At 32.5% G+C, this 25,844-nt stretch overlaps 1 protein-coding gene across 1 annotated transcript in view; it reads left to right on the top strand.

The window, feature by feature from the left end:
• Positions 1 to 25,844, top strand: part of LOC143252812 (RNA-binding protein 24-like) — an 85,852-nt gene that overhangs the window by 25,552 nt on the left and 34,456 nt on the right. The window contains exon 2 of the mRNA XM_076505535.1: positions 15,732 to 15,858. Within this exon, the coding sequence (XP_076361650.1) occupies positions 15,732 to 15,858 (127 nt within the window). The remainder of the gene's footprint in view (positions 1 to 15,731; positions 15,859 to 25,844) is intronic.

Below are 25,844 nucleotides of genomic sequence, written 5' to 3'. Positions count from 1 at the left end.
CATAATAGCAGATGCATTCTTGCCAGCCCGACGTTTGGAAGGGTCCAGCATGCAGAAGTAGCAATTGCTTGAGTGATCAGTGGGTTCACACCAAATTCTTGGAATTGCGAACTTCATGACTCTCTTTTCTCCTCTGTGCCATTCTGCAAAAGAGCAAAATAAAATTGTTATTATGAAGAATAAATTTACTTTATCCATGATTAAAGTGCAAGAGGTTCATGTAAAATATTTGTTATCTGATATTTTATATACCATTGAAAATTAAAATATAAAAGATATTTAAATTTTAAAAGGTCTAAAATTTGTATAATATAAAATCTTACTATTCAAGCAAGCAAAAATTATCCGTCTTACCTTCTAGATTTTTTTTGCAGTACTCGCACGTAAAATGAGGTGCCCAGGATTTGTCTTGATTCCCAACAAACATTCTGAAATATGTCTTGCAGGCTTCACACATTTTAGGAGATGCTGTCACATAGTACTTTTTTGCTCTTGTCTTGATAAACTGGCCACATACATAGCAGAATGCGTCTGAAGAATGCTTGCAGCTTTTGGATGCCATTTCTTATAAATTCAGATAGATCTATGTGTTTAATTGGGCAGCTAGAACTAAACTGAAGTAATAAGTGGTGAGCCCCTCTATATATATTACTATGGAAAGTTCTAGAAAATTCTGAAAGGTTTTTGAAGATTTTTGTAAGTTCTACAACTATTCTAGAATGTTCTTGAAAATTCATGCAAGTTCGAGAAACTTCTCTATCAGCTATTCGGCACTGAATCTACCTAGAATGTTCTGTAAAATGGGTAAATTCGAAAACTTCATTACCCATTTCACAAAAGTAAGGTTTGAAGAAAAAAATTGGTATTTTTAGTTTACTTTAGTATAAGCAATTGAGGAATAACACTTTCTGCCCAGGAACAAGAAAAAGTAATAATTTTGTAACATAGTGTAATTATTCATTTCAGTATTATATTTGTATATATGTATAAATCTGTTTAATCTAACTGAGCATAGAGTACTCTGTTGCTTCGCTTTGAATAAAAACACGGTTTATTTTATTATATGCTTGCTGGAGTACCCGTCCCTTGGACGGAAATATAGTAAATTCGTGAGTAATTAAAAGTTTTCGTATGACATGAAAAATTTCTTCCCTCGTATGTAATTGTAAAAGGAAAAACTTTCATAGCAATTGCAGAACTCAAAATACAAAGCCGAAAGTTTCTATGTATTTCTAAATAGGTCCATCAGACTTTCAAATAAAAGTTGGTGAAGATCCATTTAGAGGGGGCGAAGTAGTAATAAAAAAGGCAAAAATGCAAAACGCGAAATCTGTATGCACTCTCTCTCGTATGAACCAAATGAAATGTCCCTTGCTGGTATAGCGGTAAGTCTATCGATTGACAACGCTAAAACCAGGTGTTTGATTCTCTTCGGTAGACTACACAGATAACCAAATGTGCCTTGGCTATAAGGAAAACACTCCTATGTACTCTCCCTTTCTGTAGGTATAATACCATTTTATCTAAATGAAATTGAATTTAAGTTTCATGACGACCCACTAAAAGTAAAAAAAAAAAATGTATATATATAAAGACGGTTGGTATGGGTATTAAAACTCTCTTTGTTAACCTGAAGATTACCTAAGAAGGTCGAAAAGTTGTTTTGTACCTTATCTGAATTAAAATTTTAATACCCATACCCTCCGCTTTTAAAATACATTTTGAATTCAACTTTATCCTAAGGTAAATAGCAATAAATTTTACATTTCTTTAAGATGATCCTTTTGTTAATAGTCTGCAACAAGAAAAACATCTTGTAAGAACCATTCTTTACACAATATTTGTTTATGTTTTAGCTTCTGGAAAGTTATCGAACACTGCAGACTTTAAGGCAAGCAGAAAGTTAAAAGAATCTCCCATTTGTAATTCCTAGGTGTATTTCATGTTTACCACCCACACCATATATTGATGTATTTTCGTTAATCTTAGGAATATGTGGCTTCTAGCTTTGCGTGGACCATTTGTTTCTATAGCGGAAATTGAAATCCAACTAATACCAAGATTCATTACCATTGGCTCATGAACTACAACAGCCGTTCTTTTACTTTACCTATAATACCGTTTGATGTGTTTCAGTATTTAAGTTTCGGTTGAAACTGAAAGTTGAAAACAAATTTTCCTGTTTAGTAGATATTGATCACAATTTAAAACAAAATGCTATTTTTTTCTTGAATTACAAAGAAATACACTTAACAAGATTTTATAGAGGAACGCAGTATTCTAAGGATTCATTTCTTTATTTTAAATATTTAGTTAGGATCTAGAACTTTGCTTACATTATCAGTTTTTTTTTTTTAAATTTTGGCAAAGCAACACGATGGCTACCTGCGATAGCCGTCCTTAATTTAGCGGTTAAGGCAGTTAGTCATCATCCTTCACCCTGGTTGGGCTACTTTTTTACCAACGAATAGTGGGGTTGATCGTATCCTTACTACGCCTCAACAGCGAATATATTTGGTCAGACAAGGATTCAAACCCGCGACCCTCATATTTTGATGTCGATCGCTCTAACCATGTAGCGATGACAGGCCTGAGTTATCAGTTAAGATCAACCATACAGTAATAAAAGAAGGAAATTATGAAACGTTAAACCACCATTTCTGTAGCGGCCCTTAACGACAAATCTATGTAACTTTAAAGTATAAGCATCAATTTCCCTTAAAGATTAAAATTAAAACACTTTCTGAAGCATCCATTTAGTCCTTTGTACAAGCCAACTGATTATATCTTTATTTCAAATTTATTAATTTCATTTCTTTTACGAATTGTTTCTCTTTTCTTTCAAATTAAAAATAAACAGCTCTTGTTCATATTGTAAAATAAATACAATGGAAAATTGAAAAACTGACCGTTTTTGTTTTGTCTTCAACATGTGTTTATTAGTTTACGTTATATATATTTAAGAAAATGTTCACTGTGCTGTATTATTGTGAAATAATTCACTTTTTATTGATTTTCAAGAAGTTTTAGCAGCTTACTTTTATTGTTGCAAAGATATTAAATAATATACTAGCGGGGTAAGTATGTTTGCAAATTAAAACACATACCAGTTTTTGAAGCAATTCAACTTGTAAACTAATATGATCAGAAAAAAATGTAAACTATTAAAATAGCACTGTTCGTATGCTGTGACTTGAAGTATAGGGAAAGCTATCTAATTTGTTAATAAGTCTAGTATCAGCAAAAATGTGTTGCCAATAGTCAAATGCCGCAATTTCGCTTATTGATTTGAACAAACTTTTATATTGCTTCTTGGAGAGATGTTTTAATTCTATAATGTTAACAATAGCTATAATGTTTTGCTGTTATATACACATATTCCATATTTTTCCATTGTTGTTTTTATATATTTATAATTCGATGACGTCTAAATTAATTAAACGTTTAGCTATAGTGAGTGCGGAATTTTTTCGTTGTGTTTTTATTTCAGAACATAGGGTACTTTAAAGTCAATTTTAATAATATATAAGAGAATTATAAATTACTGTTACTGACGTCACTGGCATTAACTGAAAGTAAGATGTATCGGAATAAAAGGTCGTAGTGGTCCGTGTTCATTGCAAAACAGAAGACGGCTTGTAATTGTGTGTATCAGTCATGCGTACTTTAAATTCCATGCAATAATGTATTTAACTTTATTGTAAAGCGTTGCCTTCACTGAATTGACCATAAGTGTAATTCTTTTAAATGTATGTTCTTAGCACGAAAACCCCATTTGTGGTGAATGTTGAGGAAACAAACACGAATGAACATTCAATATAGGTCGAACAGCTTCATAGTTTGAGTTTCTCTATACTTCCCATAACAGGAACACAATATACTTTAAATGTAAATAAAGCATTAATGCATCGTAAGATGTGAAAGATCACGAGTTTTGTAAAAGTTTTCAGATCAAAAATTACATTTGGGCATTTATTTTCTAAAGTTAAAATATTGGGATAAGTATTTGTGAATTATGTTTAAAAATACGTAAACGAAATGTTTGTGAACGACCCTAACTAATCATTATAAGATCTGTGAGCATATAACGTTTACGTCCGTTCTAATATAAAATTTAAGTTTCAACCACTACTCTAAGAACAGTAAAAACGTGTTGATAACAAAAATGTCACGTATAATTACTGAGAGCGAGAGAGAGCGTGAATTTACAGTCAGTTGTATTATAGTATATATATATATATATATATATATATATATCTAGACAGAATTTGTATTATTTCTCTATAAAAAAAAACTTTTTCTTCTATTCAGTTTGCAAATGAACTACAAACTCATATGAATTTATCATTGGAAAGTCACTTTCCACCTCATACAGGATATCAAATTGGTTTCGAGGTGCTGACAGAACATATCATCACCTTTTAATTTCTTGTAATATTGTTTGCTTGTTTTATAATTTCGTGGAAAGCTGCACGAGAGCTGCACGTGGAAAGCTGTGCTAGCTGTCTCTAATTTTGCAGCTAGTCATCACTACCCACCGCCAACCCCGGGCTACTCTTTTACCAACGTGGGATTTACCGTGACGTTATAACACCCCTGCGGCTGAAAGGGCGGGCATATTTTATGTGACGGGGGGTCGAACTCGCGACCTTCAGATTAGGAGTCGAGTGCCCTAGCCACCTGGTCATGCTCGGCCTAAATGATTTTAAAGCTTTAGTTAAATTATTTTAGGTTAGTAATTATCTTACTAAGGTGACGTGTAAAGTTGTTTTTTTTTAAATAAAGTGGATAAAAAATAGCCTCAAGAGACCGGTAATGGAGAAAAAATATCATCAGAAGATCAGATATTGCTACAAAATGTCTTTACTTCGGGTTACATGTACTTTTCCGCAATAGGTAATCTACAACGTTTCTATTTTAAATGTAAAATATCGTTTCTTCAGGTGATCTGCAAAATGGCAGTAATAACAAAAATTGCGTTGCCTCAGTGACATGTAAACATCTCTGTATTTACAGCCTTTTTCGCTATTAGTATAAACCTTGAAAAAAGTACTCTAACCACTCGTACACATCCGCCCATGATTGCAACATTAGTGATTTAGGTTATGAAGTTATTAAAGTTATGTATTAACCATAACTGCTAAATTTGTTTCATTTTTTTTTCTCGTGGAACATATTTATGGAATATATATATATAACACGTTGAAAACTTTCTTAGAATATGACATTCCAAACATTGCAGCAAGATTTTAAATGATACTAGCAGTTATACAACTTTCTATATTTCGTGTAGTAATATTATGATGTACGTGAAAAGTTATCATAGCCATAACTATATATATATACATTTTACAAGCGGGGCGATACATTAATGTAACTTCGCGGTACTGAAATAAACGGCGTTCCTCTAGCGTTGAGAGTACAGAAGCACATGAAAATAATTTTTCAAGAAGATCGAAACTGCGGAAATGAACAGAACGTTAATTGTTGTTTACCAACTTGGATTTTTCAGTTGTTAGCTCTGTCAAATGATCCACATGTAAGTAACATATTTACTGTCGCAGAAACATGAACGTTTTAGATTCCGATAAAGTACTTAAACATCTATTTTACGAGAACGGTATAAAGTTATTTCAAACTTTTGTTGTTCAGTGAAATGTATTTCGAAATGTTTGAAGTCATAAAGATTTTTAAAACAAGATTTTCATATTTATATTTCACCATTACAGAACAACATCAAGTCAACAAATAATAATAAGACGTTTATGCCAAAGCAATAATTCTCCATTATACCTAAATAAATATAATTTTCTTTTCAGGAAAAGTAAATACATTTAGGGATGTCAAATATTAACCATACAAAATCAGGATAGTAGAGATGACATATGAATCACTGCATCAGTCTTACCACAAGTACACAATGTATTAAAACATTGACAAAACAAAAACAGATAAAAGTAAACTCAAGTGTGATTGAATAGTTATACACATTCCTACAAGTTAATTTAACATATGCTATTATGGAGGAATGATGCAAATGCCATCCTTCCTATTTTGTTTGATTGTTTTTTAAAGGATTGACATTAGCCATACCTAAATTTACTTCCTTTTTGAAAAGTATTTGTTTTACTTGTTTGCTTGTGTTTCAACAGACACACAGGAAGGACGTACATAAACCAAATTCCAAATACAATGAGGTTCCAGCTGTAATATTTATTGTTTATCTATAACTGGCTATATTTTTTCTTTCGTCCTGCATGTAAGCTTTTTAAAGGTAAAATATTTTTTTTTATAAGACAGCTAATTTCAAGGGTTAATGATAGAACTATGATTTATTTTAAAAAAAGATACTACTATATAATAAAAATACTTTAAAAGTGGATACTCCATTTAAATGTACACTGCTAGCTAAAATCTTAAAGCCAATTAATATAAAAAAAATATGCATATTGCGTTGTTAGACTCAACCACTTATTTGAATAGAGCTTTGAAAGATGAAAATAAGAAAAGGGAAAATAAAAGTAAAAAACCTTTTTAGCATTTAATAGGAAAAATGTGAACACTATGAAATTAGCCTAAATACTAGCTGGTCAAAAGTTTAAGACCATACTGAAACGAAGCGTTAATCGGTAAACACCTAACAAAATTTAGTCATTTGTGTTCAAGCACTAGCGTTGTCAATAATCTTCCACTGACATATCATGTGTTACATTGGGTAAAAACATGACAAAGGCTAAAACGTTGACAGAGTTTGAACGTGGCAGAATTGTCGAGCTGCTAAAGCAAGGTCTCTCTCAACGTGCCATCGCTGGTGAGATTGGGCGTAGTAAAACTGCTGTTGCAAATTTCTTAAAAGACCCTCAGAGATATGGAACGAGAATTTCAAGTTGTCGGCCCAAGAAAATTTCGCCGGCGTTGAGCAGGAGGATTCGACGGGTTGTCCGGTAAGACACCAGCCGATAGTCGAACCAGATTAAGATCCTTACGGATGCAAAATGCAGCTCAAGAATAATAAGACGACATTTACGAAAAAAAGCTTTCAAAAACCGTAAACGTATTAAAAGGCCACACTACATTGGTCTTAAGATTTTGGCCAGCAGTGTATTTCATCTCAGTTAAATTGGTTTACACCATTGTTTTGGTTTTTCAGTTATATAACTAGAAGCAGAATAAAGAAGAAAAGAAATTCATACCTTTTTTGTTATGATATGTATAGACATTCCAAAAACTTGTAACTCAGTCATTACATATCAGGTCATCCCATAAGTAATGTCAGAAAATTTCACACAGAAAGTGCATCATCATTTCTGTCTTTGTAGAAGGCTTTAATGACTAAAATATGTGGTAGTACGTGTATAAAAATGTTCAGACAAATAAAAAAACTGACCCAATTCTACTTTTTTACACCATTAATCAAATAAACTCTTATCATGATGTATGTGTCTGAGAAGTACATTACATATATAATGAGTTTAAAATAAGGCAATAGTGCAGCAGGAACTACATATAACATTCAAGGTGTTTATGGTGCGGAGTCTCTCAAAAAAATGTCGAAGGTGGTTTCAGAAGTTCACATCAGGTGACTACAGCTTAAGTGATGCGCCACGTTTAGGTCGTTCTGTTGAGTTTAATGATGACTTGCTGCTGGTTGCACATGATAAAGATTGTGCTATAACAGTTGAAGAACTAGCACAGAAACTTAATTCAACCCATTCAATAGTTCACTGTCACCTGAAACAGCTTAGAAAGGTGTCAAAACTTGGAAAATGTGTTCTTCATGATTTGACAGAAGCTAACCTTAGAGCAAATGTGGACATTTGCATTTCTCTGCATTCTCGTGAACGTAACTCACTTTTTTGGACAAATTAGTGTCTGGAGATGAAAAATGAATATTTTATAAAAATGTTAAGCGCCGTAGATAATAACACAGTGCAGGTAAACTGGCTAAATCAAGCCTAAAATTAGGAAAATCTTGTTAAGCGTTTAGTGGGATATTGTTCGTGTGATCCACTTTGAGTTGCTGCCACTCAATATAACGATTACATCAGTCTTCTATTGTCAACAGCTAGAGCGTTTGAATGTTTTATTGAAAGCAAAGAGGCCTGCTTTGACCAATCGTAAAGATGTTTGGTTACACCATGATAATGCACGGCCCCACACAACAAGGATCACATCTGCAAAAACTGTAGATCTAGACCGGGAAAAATGTATTCTCCAGACCTTGCCCCATCTAAGTATCATCTATTCCGAAGTTTGCAGAACTATCTTGATGGAAAAGATCTTGTAACACACGAATATGTCAAAACTATCCTCTCTACATTATTTTCCTCCAAACTCCAAGAATTTTGTAGAAGTGGCATTAAGAAGCTTGTGAATCGTTGACAGGAAGTAATTAATAAAATTGGAACACACATTATTGATTAAATAACATTAAAAATGTTTGAAATCCTTTCTCTTTTTCTGAACCTAAAATCAGACATTAATTAAGGGCTGACCTGATCGATATCACTATAAAAAGTAACACTATTAAGTAAAAGTAAAGGCAAAAACATTTCGATGAATAATCCGACCCATCCCTACACAGTCAGTGCTACTACCAGCATGATATTAACATTTCTACTTTTGTAGAAGGCATAAGATGTGTAGCATTTACTTTACAACTTGTGTTTTTAATGTTTATTTTAAATTTATTTTTTTAATAAAATATGTAAAATATAATTGCTCTTAAGTAAATATCGTTCAGTGTAGTTTTTCATTTTTTACCTGCAACTGTTTGAGAACGGATATGATTAAGAACAAGAGATCCGACATAATACATATTTCAGAATTTTGTCTTATTAAAATTAATACATCCAAAATTAAAGACATCGTTGAGAACTTAGGTAACATTGAACTCTATACCAGACTATTTTCAAAGTGAGAGAGATTGTTTCTTCTACTTAATTTCATACAAAATAACCATGATATATTTATACCTCTATACTTATTGAGTTAAAACAATTACCTCACAAATTTTAACAGGTATGATTACAATAACAGGGGTGTCACAGTTTGTAAGTTGACGACTAAAATTATGATTACTGGAAATATATGACTGAAGACAATGATGTGAAAAACGTGTACAAAATAAAAAAAATTAATTGTCGTTGTACATAAGTAAATAAATATTTGATTTGCAAATTTCTGTATTAAATGCACATATTTCTCTACAACACAAGATGCACTAGACCAGATAATTTGTTTTGGTTTTTTTTTAATTTCGCGAAAAGCTACTCGAGGGCTATCTGCGCTAACCATACTTAATTTTCCAGTGTAAGACTAGAGGGAAGACAACTAGTTATCACCACCCACCGCCAACTCTTGGGCTACTCTTTTACCAACGAATAGTGGGATTGACCGTGACATTATAACGCCCCCACGGCTGAAAGGGCGAACATGTTTGGTGCGACCGTGATTGGAACCCGTGACCCTCGGATTACGAGTCGAACACCTCAACACGCTTGGTCATGACGGACCCACACCAGAGAACAAAATTAAACAAGTCTACTTTTCACATTGCCCGGTGTACTTGAGCTGCTAGACTGTTCTAGAGGAAAGCTGGAATACAACAATAACAGAGAAAAACAGATAAAGATATCGAACAAAGAATAAAAAAAAGGTTCTTCTGTTATATCCAATCACATAGTAGAATGCAAAATAGCTAGTATGAATTTCAATGAGAAAGTCAAGCTAATAATTTGCATGGTCATTTTCTAAGAAATTGCAGCCAAAAGTACCATGACAGCATGGGAGTAACCTAAGGTTACAGGGCCAAAATAAAAATTATAATATCAAGACATTTTATTAAACTGATCAATGCTGAATCGTTACGAACAACCAAAGTCTTGAAATGATAAATTAAATTTGAATATCTTAAAATAAGTTATTAAAGAGTCATGACTCGCATTTTTTATGAATATGTGTGAGAGAACCTTAAAAAAAAACTCTAGTAAATGTAGATATTAAAACTAATAATAACTTTTTGCACAAAATTATATCAAAATATTAAACTGTGTTATTTAATCATTACTTCATGTGTTATGAAGTTCAATGTAAGTAACATCAGTTGCGACTGAGAGAAGTGAGAAAGCAACTGACTACAGATCAGTCCATAAGGAGTTAGAGATTTATAAACTCACCAATTCGTTAGAAAAACTACAGGAGAGAACGGTGGTCTTTCTTGTTCAGCCTCTGTGGGAACATCCTATAGTTACGAGGTGAGTAATCTAGTAATAGAGAAACATATGCGTTCGGCGTCGTTTAGAAGAAAGGTATATAAAGGATAATTGTTTTACTGAAGGAAGGGTACCGGGAAGTGAGAAATGGAGTAATTAAACTGAGAGCGAGGGAAGAATGAAAATGGCATGCTACTAGTAAAACACAAATTTTCGTTCTAAATCAGTGTGTTATTAATTAGAATCATAAACAGGAATCTATTATGCATATTATTACGAGTCAAGTATTTATAAAAATAAGAATAACGTCAATAAAGTTTAAGGAAAAGCGAAGTTAGTATAGCACGATTATCAGAAATGGTCTGAAACACATCGGTTAAAAAAACTGTTGTATGACATTGGCAGGTGATAAGCAAAGTTTATATGAATTTTAGTTCTCGGTAAGTTGGCAGTAAAGTCCTGGACTTTCAGTGCTAACTGATATAATTCGATCCACCGCGACTGACAGAGCAAAAATAGCTCATTGTGTGGCTCTGCTCTTAAATACACCAGATTTTGTTCGTTACAACGTATATTTATATGATTGTTTGTGGTTATAACTGTAATATAACTGTAACGTGTAAGATTACGTTAGTGTAAATTGCATTTATAAGAACTTATATTGTACAATTAATTTGTTTTGTGTTGTTTGACTTATGGTGTAAGGAATCGTATTAACATGTTATACAAATAATGTTATGAAAACAGGAAAATATTTGTGTATGTGTTTTTCGACACAGTTTGAACACAAAAGACTGTTAGTGACGATTATATCTTTTGTATGTTTGTGGAGATGATAGGACTAGTAAGTCTTTATAAGTCTTTCAATGATAAACTGTATGATTTATCATAGGACGACAAAATAGCTTTGTTTGTGTGTTGAATTTCGAGCAAAGCTACTCAATGGCTATCTGCGCTAGCTGTCCCTAATTTTAAAGTGATAGACTAGAAAGAAAGCAGCTAGTTAACACTACACTTGCCAATCATAGGCTAATCTTTATTAAAGAACAATGGAAATAATCGCCATATTATAATGCTTTCAGGGGCGACCATATTCAACAACGGGTTTCGACTCTGCGACCCGAGGATTGTAAGTAGAACAATCTAACCACCCTAACCGAACACGCCAAATATATATAACATTTTATCCAATTTTTAGATACATAAAATGATTTCTTACATAATGCAGAGCTAGAAAAATAGAAGACATGAACAGATATGGCTGACGTGAACGTCTTGTTATTTCTTAAAACACAGACTCCTTCATTTCATTTCCAGGAAATAAATTTATTTAAAAACCGTGATATCTCTAGTTGACCTTTAAACTTCCCAACTTCTTGTCTGAGAAGAAGTGGACTAATATTTCATGCAGATTTATGAAGAAAGTGTATTAACAGAATTAGACGAGCGGATCTGGATTTATCTATTTGCAATGACACAACAGTTTTCAAACAAAGACGACGAGAAATCCTAAGTGTGTGAAAATGTGGTGAAAGATACTTCTTGTAAACACTCTACAAATAGCACTAACAAATCCATTATTTATCTATGTCCATTGTTCAACTTAGGTAATACTAAACAGTTTATTTGTTGGAAAGGAGCTCACACTTTTCTTACAGGATACTAAAGATTTAATAAAATGACAAATAGACAGGAATAATAAAAAAACTATAGAGTTGGGTCAACAGATGATGCTTCTCTTTCCATACATTATTTAAATTCCCAGCTCTTGATATTTGAAAGATATTTTTACATTCTTCTTAGCTACGATATTTGGCTCAATATTTTATGATATCTTCCTAGTTTACTATTTGATAAGGTTACTGTTAACAAATTTGTAAGCTGAAAAGAATACTTAATAAAAAGAACAACCAAATACAGAACTTCATGTTAAATGTATTACTGTTAGAAGTAAGTATAAGTAACCATAATATTATTACCTGAGTTCCCGTCTGTTGGTGTTGTTGTCTGATTTTTGTTTTAAATAGTTACTCACTGTACTTGCCAAACATGGAATAAAGATGATTTGTGGCACGATGTTGAGCTTTTTCTTCATTACATTTAGAAAAAAAAATTAAATTTGAAGTTAATTGCTACTGGAAGTAATTCACTTTAATATGGCTAATCCTTTTGTTGTTTTCGTTGTTATTTTAAGAATGTTTAATGAAAATCCATGATTATGTACCGTATCTGTTTTGCAGGATTTGTTAGATATGATGATAACAATAAGTTGAAAAGGTAGATAAAATAGTCTGCTGTATGATAAAAAATGAAAAATATTTAAAAGTCAAGGTTATGACAATCCTTACAGTTCAAATTACAAGTAGACAATTTACAATGCGTAAGGAGAATGACTTGTTTTGCTAAAAGATTAAATCAGTATAAGCGACTTCTCATACATGGTGCAGAAATTTGCTGGAAGTTTGCCAATCTAGGTGAACTCCTCCTGATACATTTCCATCATCTTTGCATCGATACTTTGAATGTTACAGTCAATCTGAAGATTATTTCATCAAGGTTAAGATATTCTAAAGGTACGCTTATAAGTCAATGTATGTTCACATGCGTTAGTATGCGTAGGTGAAAGTAGTGCCTATAAAGTTTGGACATTAAACGTTTATTCATGACTTTCTGTACATAACAATGCTTACTTTTATTTTCAATTAAATAAAAGCTGATCGGTAAGATCACGATAAACTTTTACGTGTAGTATGATAAACTTTGGAATAAGAAACAGGTAAAACACGCACATAATTACCATCTCATTAGTTGAAATCAGGGCGGTAACTCTTACAAAAGACGTTTCAAAGTTATATTATAATAAAATTAATTTTGGGAGCAAACAGCTTCAAAATTAAAAGAAATATCTACTTTACGTATTTAGAAGCCTAAAGGGCTGAGAAAGTTTAAAATCAAACATACCCCCCCACACGCATATATGTATATACACGACATGGCCAAAAGTATGTGGACACCCCTTATAATTAGTGGGCTCAGCCAGTTGAGCCACACTCATTGCTAGCAGGTGCGTAAAATCAAGCATACAATCTCACAGACAAACATTGGTAGTAGAATGGGTCGTACTAAAGAGCTCAGAGACCATTAACGTGGCACTGTCACAGGATGCCACCTTTTCAACAAGTCAATTCGTCAAATTTCTGTTCTGCTAAAGATGCTCCGGTCAACTGTAAGTGCTGTTATTGTAAAGTGGAAACGTGTTGAAGCAACAACAGTTCAGCCACGAATCGATAGGCCTACAAGCTTATAGAAAGGGACCGCCGAGTGCTTAAGCGCGTCGCGTGTAAAATTCGTTTGAAACTTGAAACACTCACTACCGAGTTCCAAACTGCCTCTGGAAGCAACGTCAGCACAAGAACTGTTCGTCGGAAGCTTTAAATTGGGTTTCCATGGCTGAACAGCATCACACAAGTCTACAATCACCATGCGCAATGCCAAGCGTCGGCTGGAGTGGTGTAAAACACACCGCCATTGGACTCTGGAGCAGTAGAAACACGTTCTCTGGAGTGATGAATCACGCTTCACTATCTGGCAGTCTGATGAACAAATCTAGGTTTGTCAGATGCCAGGTGAACGCTGCCTACTTGAATACATAGTGCCAATTGTAAAGTTTTATGGAGGCAGAATAATGGTTTGGTGCTCTTTTTTATGATTTGGGCTAGGCTGTTTAGTTCCAATGAAGGGAAGTATTAATGGTACAGCATACAATGGCATTCTAGAGAATTGTTTGCTTCCAACTATGTCACAACAGTTTGGGGAAGGCCCTTTTTTGTTTCAGCATGACAATGCCCCAGTGCACTAAGCGAAGTCCATAAAGACATGGTTTGCCGAGGTTGATGTGGAAGAACTTGAATGGCCTGAACAGATCTGTCGAACACGTTTGGGATGAATTGGAACGTCGACTGCAAACCAGGCCTTCTCTCCCGACACCAGTGTTCGAACTCACTAATGCTCTTGTGGCTGAATAAGAGCGAATCCCCGCAGCCATGCTCCAAAATGTAGTGAAAAGCCTTCCCAGAAAAATGGAGGCTGTTATAGCAGCAAAGAGAGGACCAACTCCCCATTAATTCCGATGGTTTTAAAATGAGATGTTCAACGACCACACATAGGTGTGATGGTCGGGTGTCCACATACTTTTGACCATGTAGTGTACATATACAAAACTAAGCGTTTCAACTTAAAGTCTATCAAAATATGAATTTTCAAACAAAATTATAAATACACTCTGAAAATTAATAACGGGAGTTATAAAAAAAGAAAGTCTTCTTTTTTTTAGGGATTCAATCCTATAGTAAGAGTAATCAAAACACTAGAAACCTCGATAATTATGGTTTCGCTTATGCAGACTCTAACAATTTCTAAATATGTACCATCTGAAATTTTATAGGCTGAAAATATTATGTCGCAAAAATCAAGTATTCTACAGGCATGGTGATCTAATAAAGATTGACAATAATTGTTGATGTCTCTCCAAACAGCGCCTTTTAATTTTGTGATTTAGTTGAGGGAGAAAATACATTCACGTAGAATAATTTTGATACATTCCTGACAAAATCAATACTATTTCAATAATATAACGTCAAATAACTACTAAAACTAAAAGTACTGTGCTTTTAGTTCAGATGTTTATCAGTGGTATTAATACGTCCCAAAAACCTCAATTAGGTGCACCAGTTTTACATTTAAGGAAAGTCGCTTATATATTCTGTTAATGAAAATGACTAGTTTCAGTAAATTTACCCACTTCTATGTTTTAATTTCTGTAATAGTTAACCACTGGTATTTCATTGTTACTAATTAATGTTTATATTAGAATATGTTTAGCCTTATCATGTGTGTTAAAACCACTTTCTGCCCCTTTTATTAATATTTACTCCCTGTCCTTATTACAATGGTTAAGTTTGTTATTGTATTATAGCTACACTTAACAGATTGACTATCTTTGCACTAAAGCTGAAATCTGTTTAATTTGTTATTTAATATTTAATGCTGAGTTATTAACTTACAGTCTCCCTGTGGGACAACTGCAAGCTTACAAACATATTAAATAATCCAATGTTGCTTTGTTCTTAAACAAAATTTACTTATAGCAGTGAAGTTCATAATCGATATTTCTTTACAATTTTAATATTAAGTGATCATCTGTATTTAAATCCTCAACTAATTAGATTTCGACACAACTTTTCCATAAATCACAGTTATTATTTTAGAGGCTCGTTGCATACATAATTTATATATATGTATTTGAATGTGTGTGCGTGCGTGTGTATGTATATGTAGTATGATTCACTTATTTATTTAAATAATGTCATTTCTTGCCTTTTTATAAAATGTTTCAATTTCTGAACGTATCATAATAACTTACATAGGGGCAAATTATATGTAAAGGAAGGAATTTTGTGGTATATCACTTTTAAAATTAGCATCGTATATTTTACTGTGTAAATTATTATCTCGCAGGTGACAATGGCAGACCGGGCAGCGGCAGAACGTGCAGTAAGAGATGCTAATCCTATCATTGATGGTAGGAAAGCCAACGTAAATCTTGCCTACCTTGGTGCAAAACCAAGAATCAACTCAGTGAATGGTAAAACCAGTGTTATTTTTTTTTATATCATCTCTCAAATTTCAGTAACCTAAGACAGTTTAAAGGCTCAGTATTTGTTGAACTAACGTTAAAATTGTGATACTAGATTTTAATGAATAAACAGACGTTCAGGTGTTTATCAATTTCTTAGAACCATGTGAACTGTTTTTTATACATCTCTTATTTAATTCTCTTCTAAAATTTTAATTGTGGTACAATAACCTTTTTTCAGTATAAATAAAGCATTTTATCTTTTGAGGGTAACTATCGACCTGTGAAGTTCGTACTTTGGAAAAATTCAGTAAAATAAATAACTGAGTTGGAACTCTACAACTAGATTATGCGAAAAATGATAAAATAAAACAGACGATGTTTTCGGATAAAAAAACGATTTTATGTGAAAAATTACAAATTAACAAGCTCTTAGATGGTAACCGATCTGAGAGATCTGATTCTGTTTAAAAGAGAACAAGAATAAAGAGAAGTAAAATATACTTAGTGAAAGTAAGACCATTTTTTGTTTTGGAATTTCGCACAAAGCTACTCGAGGGCTATCTGTGCTAGCCGTCCCTAATTTAGCAGTGTAAGACTAGAGGGAAGGCAGCTAGTCATCACCACCCACCGCCAACTCTTGGGCTACTCTTTTACCAACGTATAGTGGGATTGACCGTCCATTATAACGCCCCCACGGCTGGGAGGGCGAGCATGTTTGGCGTGACTCGGGCGCGAACCCGCGACCCTCAGATTACGAAGCGCACGCCTTAACACGCTAGGCCATGCCGGGCCCAAAAGTAAGACAATCATATGACAAGCGATCTCAATTTTGTAAAAATGTTTAGAATTATATGCCTTGCATTTATTATTAAACTAACCATCTTCAGATGACATGAATGAATGTAATATATAAAGGAGCTTCCTTTTATACAATTTCTTCTTAATTGAGACAAATCTACTTATATATTCATTGTTTATAGATTAAACCACATCATTTTATTTTGAATATGTATTCAGTACTTTGTTGACAACACTTTTCGGAGAAGACATTTTGTTATGAACACTTTCCTAATCAAGTTAATTTCTTAGGTTATATCATCAAAGAGTAACATGAAATCTTAAAAGCGAGTTTTGCATACATTTTCCTATGTTTTATAATTAGTGTTATACTGAGTTGCAAACAATATATATTGTTTGCAACTCAGTATATATGTATACATACATATATATACATACATATATATATATATGTATGTATAGCAAAGCTGACCGAAGGAGGTAATTTCCTTCAACATTTATTAACTATAGTTACTTATTTATTAGTTCTCATTTACAAGTAAATTTAAACATTAGACAAATACTAGAGTGGGTCTGTAAATACAGAATTTATTAGTTCTAATGATTCAACTAGTATCAGTGTTTTGCATATATACCTATATTGTGGGTATTTTTAAGAGCAAAAGAGAAATGCGTTTAAATACTGAATGAGATTTACCTTAATACAATTTTTACTTTCTCCCTTTACAGTTTAGAAAAAAGATTTCTCAGTGAACAGTTGCATTTCACCAATTAATCTGTTATCTTTTTCTTACAAAGAGAAACTACTTTATTATTTGACAGAAAACTCCTTTTGTGTTTTATTTGTTGTTTGCGAGTTAGTTGATGATCGCTTAATGTAGCAGTAAAATTAATTATATTTTTCGTGCCGACGTGGACAGAATGATGTGTTTTATAGCAAAGCCACATCGGGCGATATGCTGCGTCCACTGAGAGAAATGTGACCTCTGATTTTAGTGTTGTAAATCCATAGAATTACTGCTGTCCCTTTAGGGAACAGGGAAGAATGGACAGAAGAGATACCAAAGCCACAATTTCACTGAAAGACCGTTGAATATGTTTCACAGTTATATAATAACATTTGCAGGTATTTTACGATACTCAGATATCTAGAAAAAAACCTTTTAACTCGTTCTAATCTCTTCAGTGTTGCTTGTTAATTGTTTGACAAGAAAAGAATAAAAATTTATAAAAAAAACACCAAGGAACAAAATTTCGAACTATGCTATTTTTTTTTAATTGTGGCATTTTGTTTGTTTGATTGTCTTTGAATGTCGCGCAAAACTACACGAGGCCTATCTGCGCTAGCCGTCTCTAATTTTGTAGTGTAAGACTAGAGGGAAGGCAGCTAGACATCAACACCCACAGCCAAATCTTGGGCTACTATTTTACCAACGAATAGTGAGATTGACTTTCACATTATAACGCACCCACGGCTGAAAGGGCGAGTATGTTTGGTGCGACGGGAATTTGAAACCCGCGACCCTCATATTACGAGTCGAACACCTTAACCCACCTGGCCATGCCGGGCCTGGCATTTTTTTTACTCATTGAAAACAATGGAACTTTCTGCTTTTTCCAAAACCCTGTGAGCATCTCTCCACATATACACTGCATTTGGAGTGATTCTCTATTTTGATTATATATTTCTTTTTTTCGTTATATATAATCATTGGTTAAAATAAATATGCGATAAAATAAAGTAAAGATACTTACCTTATAATTATTTATACGCATAATAATTTTATTCATCTATAACACAATTACTTCCCTGGTTTTATCCATTTTTGTCATTTATATAATTGTATACCTGAGAACTTGTATATACATTATTCAGATGATGACATGGCGCAACTTTCTTTCGAAGGAAACCCTTATTATATATCTTCTTTGTTGACTTGTGCTAATATTACGCAGTTTTCAAGAACCCTCAACTTAGATGCGTGACAGTTTATCACAAAGTAGTCTAAATATATTCAGTGCATCCGATTAAGGAATTAAGGTAAAGCTGTATTAATAATTGTAATAAAAGCCCTGCTGAATTTTACATCAAGTGCATATACATATATAATGCTAGTTCAAGCTACATTAAGTAATTATGCTGGATAAAATATTAGGCAAAACGTATTATTTAGGCTAGCTTGTAGTGGTATCGTAGTGCATGAGAATATGTAAAATTCTCAGTTACTATTCTTTTTTTTTTTCAATTTCATTGGTTTTATAGATGAACATAAGTATTTCAATGTATTCTACATTCCAGACAGTTTAAGAAAGACGTAAAATAGTATTTAGAATAAATGGGTCAAAATAATCTCTCTCAGTTTCAATATCGTCACGTATTATAATTTCTTTCGGACGAACTTTTAGTTTATTATGTTGCGTTAAATTGTAATCTGGATTTCGAAGTTAATTAAATGTCGATATGTATCAATTTTATGATACTTGTCAACAAGAGTGATACACACAGTTTCCTTTCTTAACATAAATATATTTTAATATTCGAACAATAATACAATTTATTGTTAATACAAATAGTTACTACAAAGAATGATTTATATACAGATGTTTTACAAATTTACAAACAATATTGAGTCTCCTACCTGAGTCGGAACTTCCTTTGTATCCTATCGAGGGTTCACGATGAGTCAGTTATTTTTCTAGTCGATGGACATAGATTTCACTTAGCGGGGATCTAGCTAACTCTTCGCCAATCGCACATGAGTTTTCAATTCTGAAGTTATATAATGTCTTCCTAAATATCCTAAGGCCGATTTTAATCCGACGTAGTTAAACGATTTGTAATGTTCGAACTCGATAAGTGTTCCTGGTCAATATTTGACGTTCCCGATGAATAAGCGTTAGTCATAGTTGTAGCTTTCGAAGTTTATAGCAAAGCAACAACATATACTGTCTCTTGGCACGGCACGTTGGTTTAAAAACAATACTGACGATACGCTAGTGCTTTTGTACAACATATATTGTTGATTCTTACATATTTAGTGAAAAGGCGGGAATTTTGAAAAAAACGCATTTAACAGTAAAAGTTACAAGTACTTTTAAATATATATATATATATTTAACTGAAACATACATTGTTATTAAAATCAATGTATAATAGTAAATTCATCACATTATTATATAGTTTTTAGGTTATTTTTATCGTTTCACTTATTGTCATTTTCAGAGATTTGATGCTTTTGTTAGCACTCTTTACGGTCATATCAGAGTCAATTGAATAAACATTATAATACTATCAGCAACAAAATAAAACAGAATAAAATCACAATAAACATAAATAACACTGTGTTTGAACGTCAGGTAGATCCATATTCTCTGACTTCAGATTATTATGTAATGATGTCAAAAGTATGTATTTGACTTTTATAGAGAAGTTAACCAAATAATATTGTCACAATAGAATTTGAGAGTCCCGGCTCTCCTTGGTATGTTTCGGAAACTGAAGTTAATGCGCTATATATATGTATCACAAAATTATTGAAATTATTGGTCTGCTTTTAACAATAATTTAGTCTTGCAATTGAAATCATTGTTTTATCCTAGATAAATTACACAACCGCGTTCAAACATGTGGTCAGCTATCTATCAGTTACCTCTTTTTTTCTTTGTGAACCTGACGATGACCGAAAAAGGTCGAAACGTTGTTCGCTCCTCTACATAGAGTTTTCTCGACCCAAAACAGCCGTTTTCACAAGTGTGTTTTCTCGTCATTATGGAATAAAACTTTATCTTTTCCTTCTGAGTAATCATCAAAGATCTTGATTAAGTCTGAACTAATTGCCACTCCTTATTAGATTATATTAAACATGTATTTTTCAAACTTTAAATTTTAGTGGCTCAGAGATTTGTCGACAGGTTTACTAGTTTTTAAATTTATTTGAAATACACTATAAATATGTTTATAAAGTTAAAGATATTTATTAAAAACAAATTAATTAAGAAAATGACTTAATATCGCTTAATTTGTTAAACCAAAGTAATTTTGCTAAAGGCAGTATTTGTTATATAATTTCTTGTCCGCACGTTAACGTCCTTTCTCTGTTCTTTGTGTTTATATTTCTTAAGAATATTATTGTTACCTTACTTCAAATATTCTGAGTTCGAATTCGAGATGGATCAATCACAGATAGTCCACAGTTCACTTTATAACAAGACAACAAACTTTTTTTTTTATTAAAGTGGTTGATGATAGACATTAAGCTCAATGAATTTATGTAATACTGTTATTTGAAACGTAAGTGTTAAAAATTGAACTAACTTTTATTAAAACAAAGATCTTACTCTGTGTAAGATGTTTATGGAGTTTCAGAATGTTTTGTAAAGGATATCATCTGTATTGCATGAAATAAATGCAAAATACAATATTAAGTTGCTTAGACTTGTATATTTGAAAAATAACACAAAAGGATAAACACTTCTTTCTTCATAAACATTATGATTTTGTTTTGTTGTTAAAAACGAAACTACAAATATCTGTCTGTTTTCTGTCTGTTGTACGAAACATGTGTGTGTGTTTTATTACAAAGCCACGTCAGGTTATCTGCTGTGTCCACCGAGAGAAATCGAACCAGTTATTTTAGGGTTGTCAATCTGAAGACTTACCGCTGTTCCACCATGAATATTACTGTTATAAATGTTGAAAGTAAATGCTGAGATACAGGAATGAACATTAGAATAAGTTGATATAATTAATCTGTACACACTGAAAGGAAACATTAATTCCATTAAGAGACATGAATCTTTTGATTATAATTAGATATCATAATATTTGTGCTCACTTTATTGGAAGGGTTTAAGTTACCTAAAAAACAATCGTATTTCCAATAAAACAAAACAACTCACTAATATATTTCATCTATTATATCCCTCAATACTTAAGATGTGTTTTTTTTAATTATAATTTATTTTAATTGATCAATGAATTTTTCCTTCATCTTTTAGTCACAGTAATGCTTAAATAAAAATAACCAGTCTTTTTATTTAATTATTACTGTGCCGTTACTTCTGTCTCTTTTATTTAGAACTTATATTCTATGAAAGATCTCACACACTGAAAACAAGCGATGTTTTAACCTTATTCTCTCTACAGAGATGATTCTGACAAAAATAGATTTGAATGTGTGTTTTCTTATTGTATCATTTGTGAACTGCGCCAAATGTGTTTGTTCTCTCTTGACGAAAAAGTAAAATTGAAAAAGGCACAAATAAAAGTTAGGGTGCTGGAAGTAAATGCCTTGCTGGATTTAGAGACTTCTTCAGCAAAATTGATTGAATGCAACCATTGTCTACACTATAGTGGCATTTCAGAGGGATATTATTTTGTGTGTATTGACACATGTATAGAGCATTATCTAAATAAAGTATAAGTGCTTTGAATAAACAAATTCAACACTGTTACAATAATGTTTATAAACTACTTCAAGTTCAGGTATTTGAGTTGAATTATCATAGTCGCCTACCTCTAGAAAATGTATAATGAAATTTTTATTCAAGATTTTCTTAATAGTTAATCTTATTTAAAGAATTAAACTTGATATTTTTCAAGTACTTCCACTGTGTTAGTTACATTAAATATCTAGTAAAATAATATCGTCATCTTTTGATACTCGAAGTCGAGTTAGATATAGTCCCCGAACGAAATTGTTATATAACAAATTGCTAAACACAGAATAGAGAAATTTTGTAAATATGATTCTTTCGTAGGATCGAAATCACCCGGCATGGCCAAGTGGTTAAGGCGCTCGAATCCACATCGCACTAAACATTCTCGGTCTTTCAGCCGTGGAGGCATTATAATATGATGGTCAATTCGTTGGTAAAAGAGTAGCCCAAAAATTGGCGGTGGGTGGAGATGACTAGTTGTCTTCCCTCTAGTCTTACACTACTACTAAATTAGGGATGGCTAGCGCAGTTTCAGTATTTACAGTTGTTTGTATTTGCTTAATTTTAAGTAGATTGATACAAATTTCACAGTAATTTACAAGTAAATCTTGCTATTGAAATTCAGAAAGGATTACAGTTTTCACTGAAATTGCATTGTTTTACCGAGTTTTAACTATATTTAAGTTTACGAATACATTTATCAGAGCTTACAATAGGTAATATAACATTATATAGAGTTTAGACACTGAATAAATTGTTTTTGAATAAAAATTCCACAAACCTGCCTTATAATCTGGATATTAAATTAGTTGAAACAAACCTAATGCCGTTAGAGAGCATAAAAGGCTAACAAAAGGTTATTTCAGTTAGTTCTACTGATTAAAGAGTACAACAAGGTACATAGCAAACTCGTTTGTGCTAGTCAAACTGAATTACACATTACCAGGAACACAGTGGAGAGATAGATGTCGATTTGAATTAATACAAATAACACCAAAAATTACTATAAATTGTTTTGTTTCAGAATTTTATGCAAAATATGCAAGGCTATACGCAAATAACCTAAAGGTAGGCAACTGGTCATTAATACCTACAACCAGATTTTTGGCTACTCTTGTCTCAGGACAAGACAGATATTACCTTTACTCTTGTTATGTAACTAAAGTCCTCAATTTCGGAGCGCGATTTTGGTACAATGGGTCAAAAATATGAATCTTAGAATTCTCATTCTGGGAACGCTAATGTAAAATCCACACAAGCTTCGGCATAAAATGTTGTATTTTACGTTTAATCGAATCCAATTTGACCGATCAAGCACAACAAAAACTACAAAATTAATCAAGTTACGCTCATGTACCTATTAAAAGTTACCGAGGATAAAACAATTTAAACCCTTTAAAGAGGAATAAGTGGAAGTGATGAGTTATTGCTTTCTCCTCCCATTAAATAGAACGAAGAATAAAATTATGAATCGGTACCTCGGTAATAAAGTGTTTTATAGATCGCACTAACAAATACCATTAGTTATCTTACACAAGACCGAAGCTATTAAAGATCACAAAACGAATACAAATAAACGTATTGATTCATCTTAATTTAGAAAATAGTACCAAACATTGTGTGATGATCCATTTGCGTTAGTTAGAATCTTTTAAATTCATTAAATATTCGCCGAATAAAAACTGCTTAAAACTATTAATTATCTCCCATCAAGAACAAATGATCACTGTTTTCATGTACGCTATTATTTAGATGTTTGTTTTTGAATTTCGCACGAAGCTAATCGAGGGCTATCTGTGCTAGCCGTCCCTGTGCTAGCATGTTTGGCGCGATGAGGATGCAAACCCGCGACCCTCAGATTACGAGTCGCCCGCCTTAACACGCTTGGCCATGCCGGGCCATTGGTTGTTAGATGATATTCCAAACATATTTAGTATGTATTTCTCGCTCTTTGCAGATCATAAGGTATTGCCAAAATATAACAAAAATAATGAAACTGCACGTGAATGGTCACTGCAACTTAACTGTGCAACACTCAACGAGAATTTTATTTATTCTTCTGTCTTACGCTACCGTTTTATTATATTTTTCCCGTAATTTTGGTGATTGATTACATATATATCAAATAACCACAGTGCTATTTCATTATTTTCAGTTTTTATTTATTTTTGAAATGAAATATATTTTACAAATTTAATATTAACTTCAGAATCTCAAAAGTACCAGTTATTGAGAGCATTTGAAAATTTTACATTCGAGTGGGAGAATGTTACAATAAGCTTCCTTCGCCTTGGGCTATCATTTTGTTTGTTCGTATTTCATGTCGAGTTATAAAAAATCATAATATTTTAATAAACAACTTCTTCAAGAGCAAACTGATACTGTGATTGATTCACCACGAGATATAAAAATACTATTGTATTAAACAATTAATATGGTTACTAACTATAAAATCTGGATTTTCCATTCATCTGCGTGAATGTAAAGTACCGGAATATTTATGTGGGGAATGTCCAAACAAACGGGACATATAATATCACACTTCTTCGTGCAGTTCTAGATTGGCATAAGAGTGACTTGGATATTAAAACTTCACTAATATTTTTTCAAAAGCTGCAATATTTAACCTAGTTAAGTACAGGAAACGATAGTATAACGTAAATATATAACAAACCTCGAAGGTTTAATTTAAGATAAACTACATATTCAATAGACGTTTTATCCCGGAACAAATGTGGTTAATATTATCTTGCTATATACATCATACCTCTCTGTTTCTGCTCCTTGTGTTATAGTAAGCAGTTTTGCTTTGTCCTCCAAGGAAATATATATATTACCTTGACTAATAAATTATTTTGTTGTTCTGAAACGATCACAAATCTCCAGAAAACTGGCAGTGTTAAAGAGTACATTATTGCGTCTCACGCAGTTTTTGAGAAGCTTTACTTGGTTTCTAGCAAAAGAAGAGACTGTTTCAAACTTCGTATCTTTACCATAGTAAAACTTCAGATTGCAGGTCTTGAATATGTATCGTAGCATTTGAGAAGCGCTTCCATACAAAAAATACTACACATATTTCCTATAAATAGTCACGTGACGTGTTACAAAACAAATCTACTATTAAGTAGTGGCTATCCACACGAATTTAATCTTATTGCGTGTACAGTAAATTCAGTTACTGTTTGAAGTGCATTAATCTTTCATGTTAAAAGTTTTTGCGACCGTTATCCAACATGAATTGGAGTCCATTTGGTGACGCAATACATTAAATTACATCAGTTAAGAACACTTACTGCGGAATTATGTATTGGGGAATGAAATAAAGTATTTATATTTACATTTCTAGCATCATTTCTTTTTGTCAAATGTTTATCTGCATGATTCTAGCAGCCATACTCATATGCTTTACCACACACCTATCTACCCATCATAAAGGTTTGACATATTGGTCGTGTATTAATAATATTGATATTCATAAAATACATGCTTGAGGTGAAAATCTTATTACAGAGTATTTCATTTGTAAACTTCAGATCTTTTTATTTCCGCAATTAGTTAGATATCAAGACCTGTATCATATTTCGTGTCAAGGAATGTGCCAATTACTTGAAAATTTATGGAATAGAGAATTTTTGGTTCTTAAGTTACTTCATGTCGAAACAGCATTTCAAGTACAAAGAAGATATTGGCAGGATCAAATCTCTGACAGCATAGTTTTAGTACATAATCGATCAGCACTGAAATGCTATTGTAAA

Source organism: Tachypleus tridentatus, chromosome 6, assembly GCF_004210375.1.
Source record: "Tachypleus tridentatus isolate NWPU-2018 chromosome 6, ASM421037v1, whole genome shotgun sequence".
NCBI lineage: Eukaryota > Metazoa > Arthropoda > Merostomata > Xiphosura > Limulidae > Tachypleus > Tachypleus tridentatus.
The sequence above is the reverse complement of the archived record's forward strand: the minus strand, read 5'-3'. Positions and strand labels throughout refer to the sequence as shown.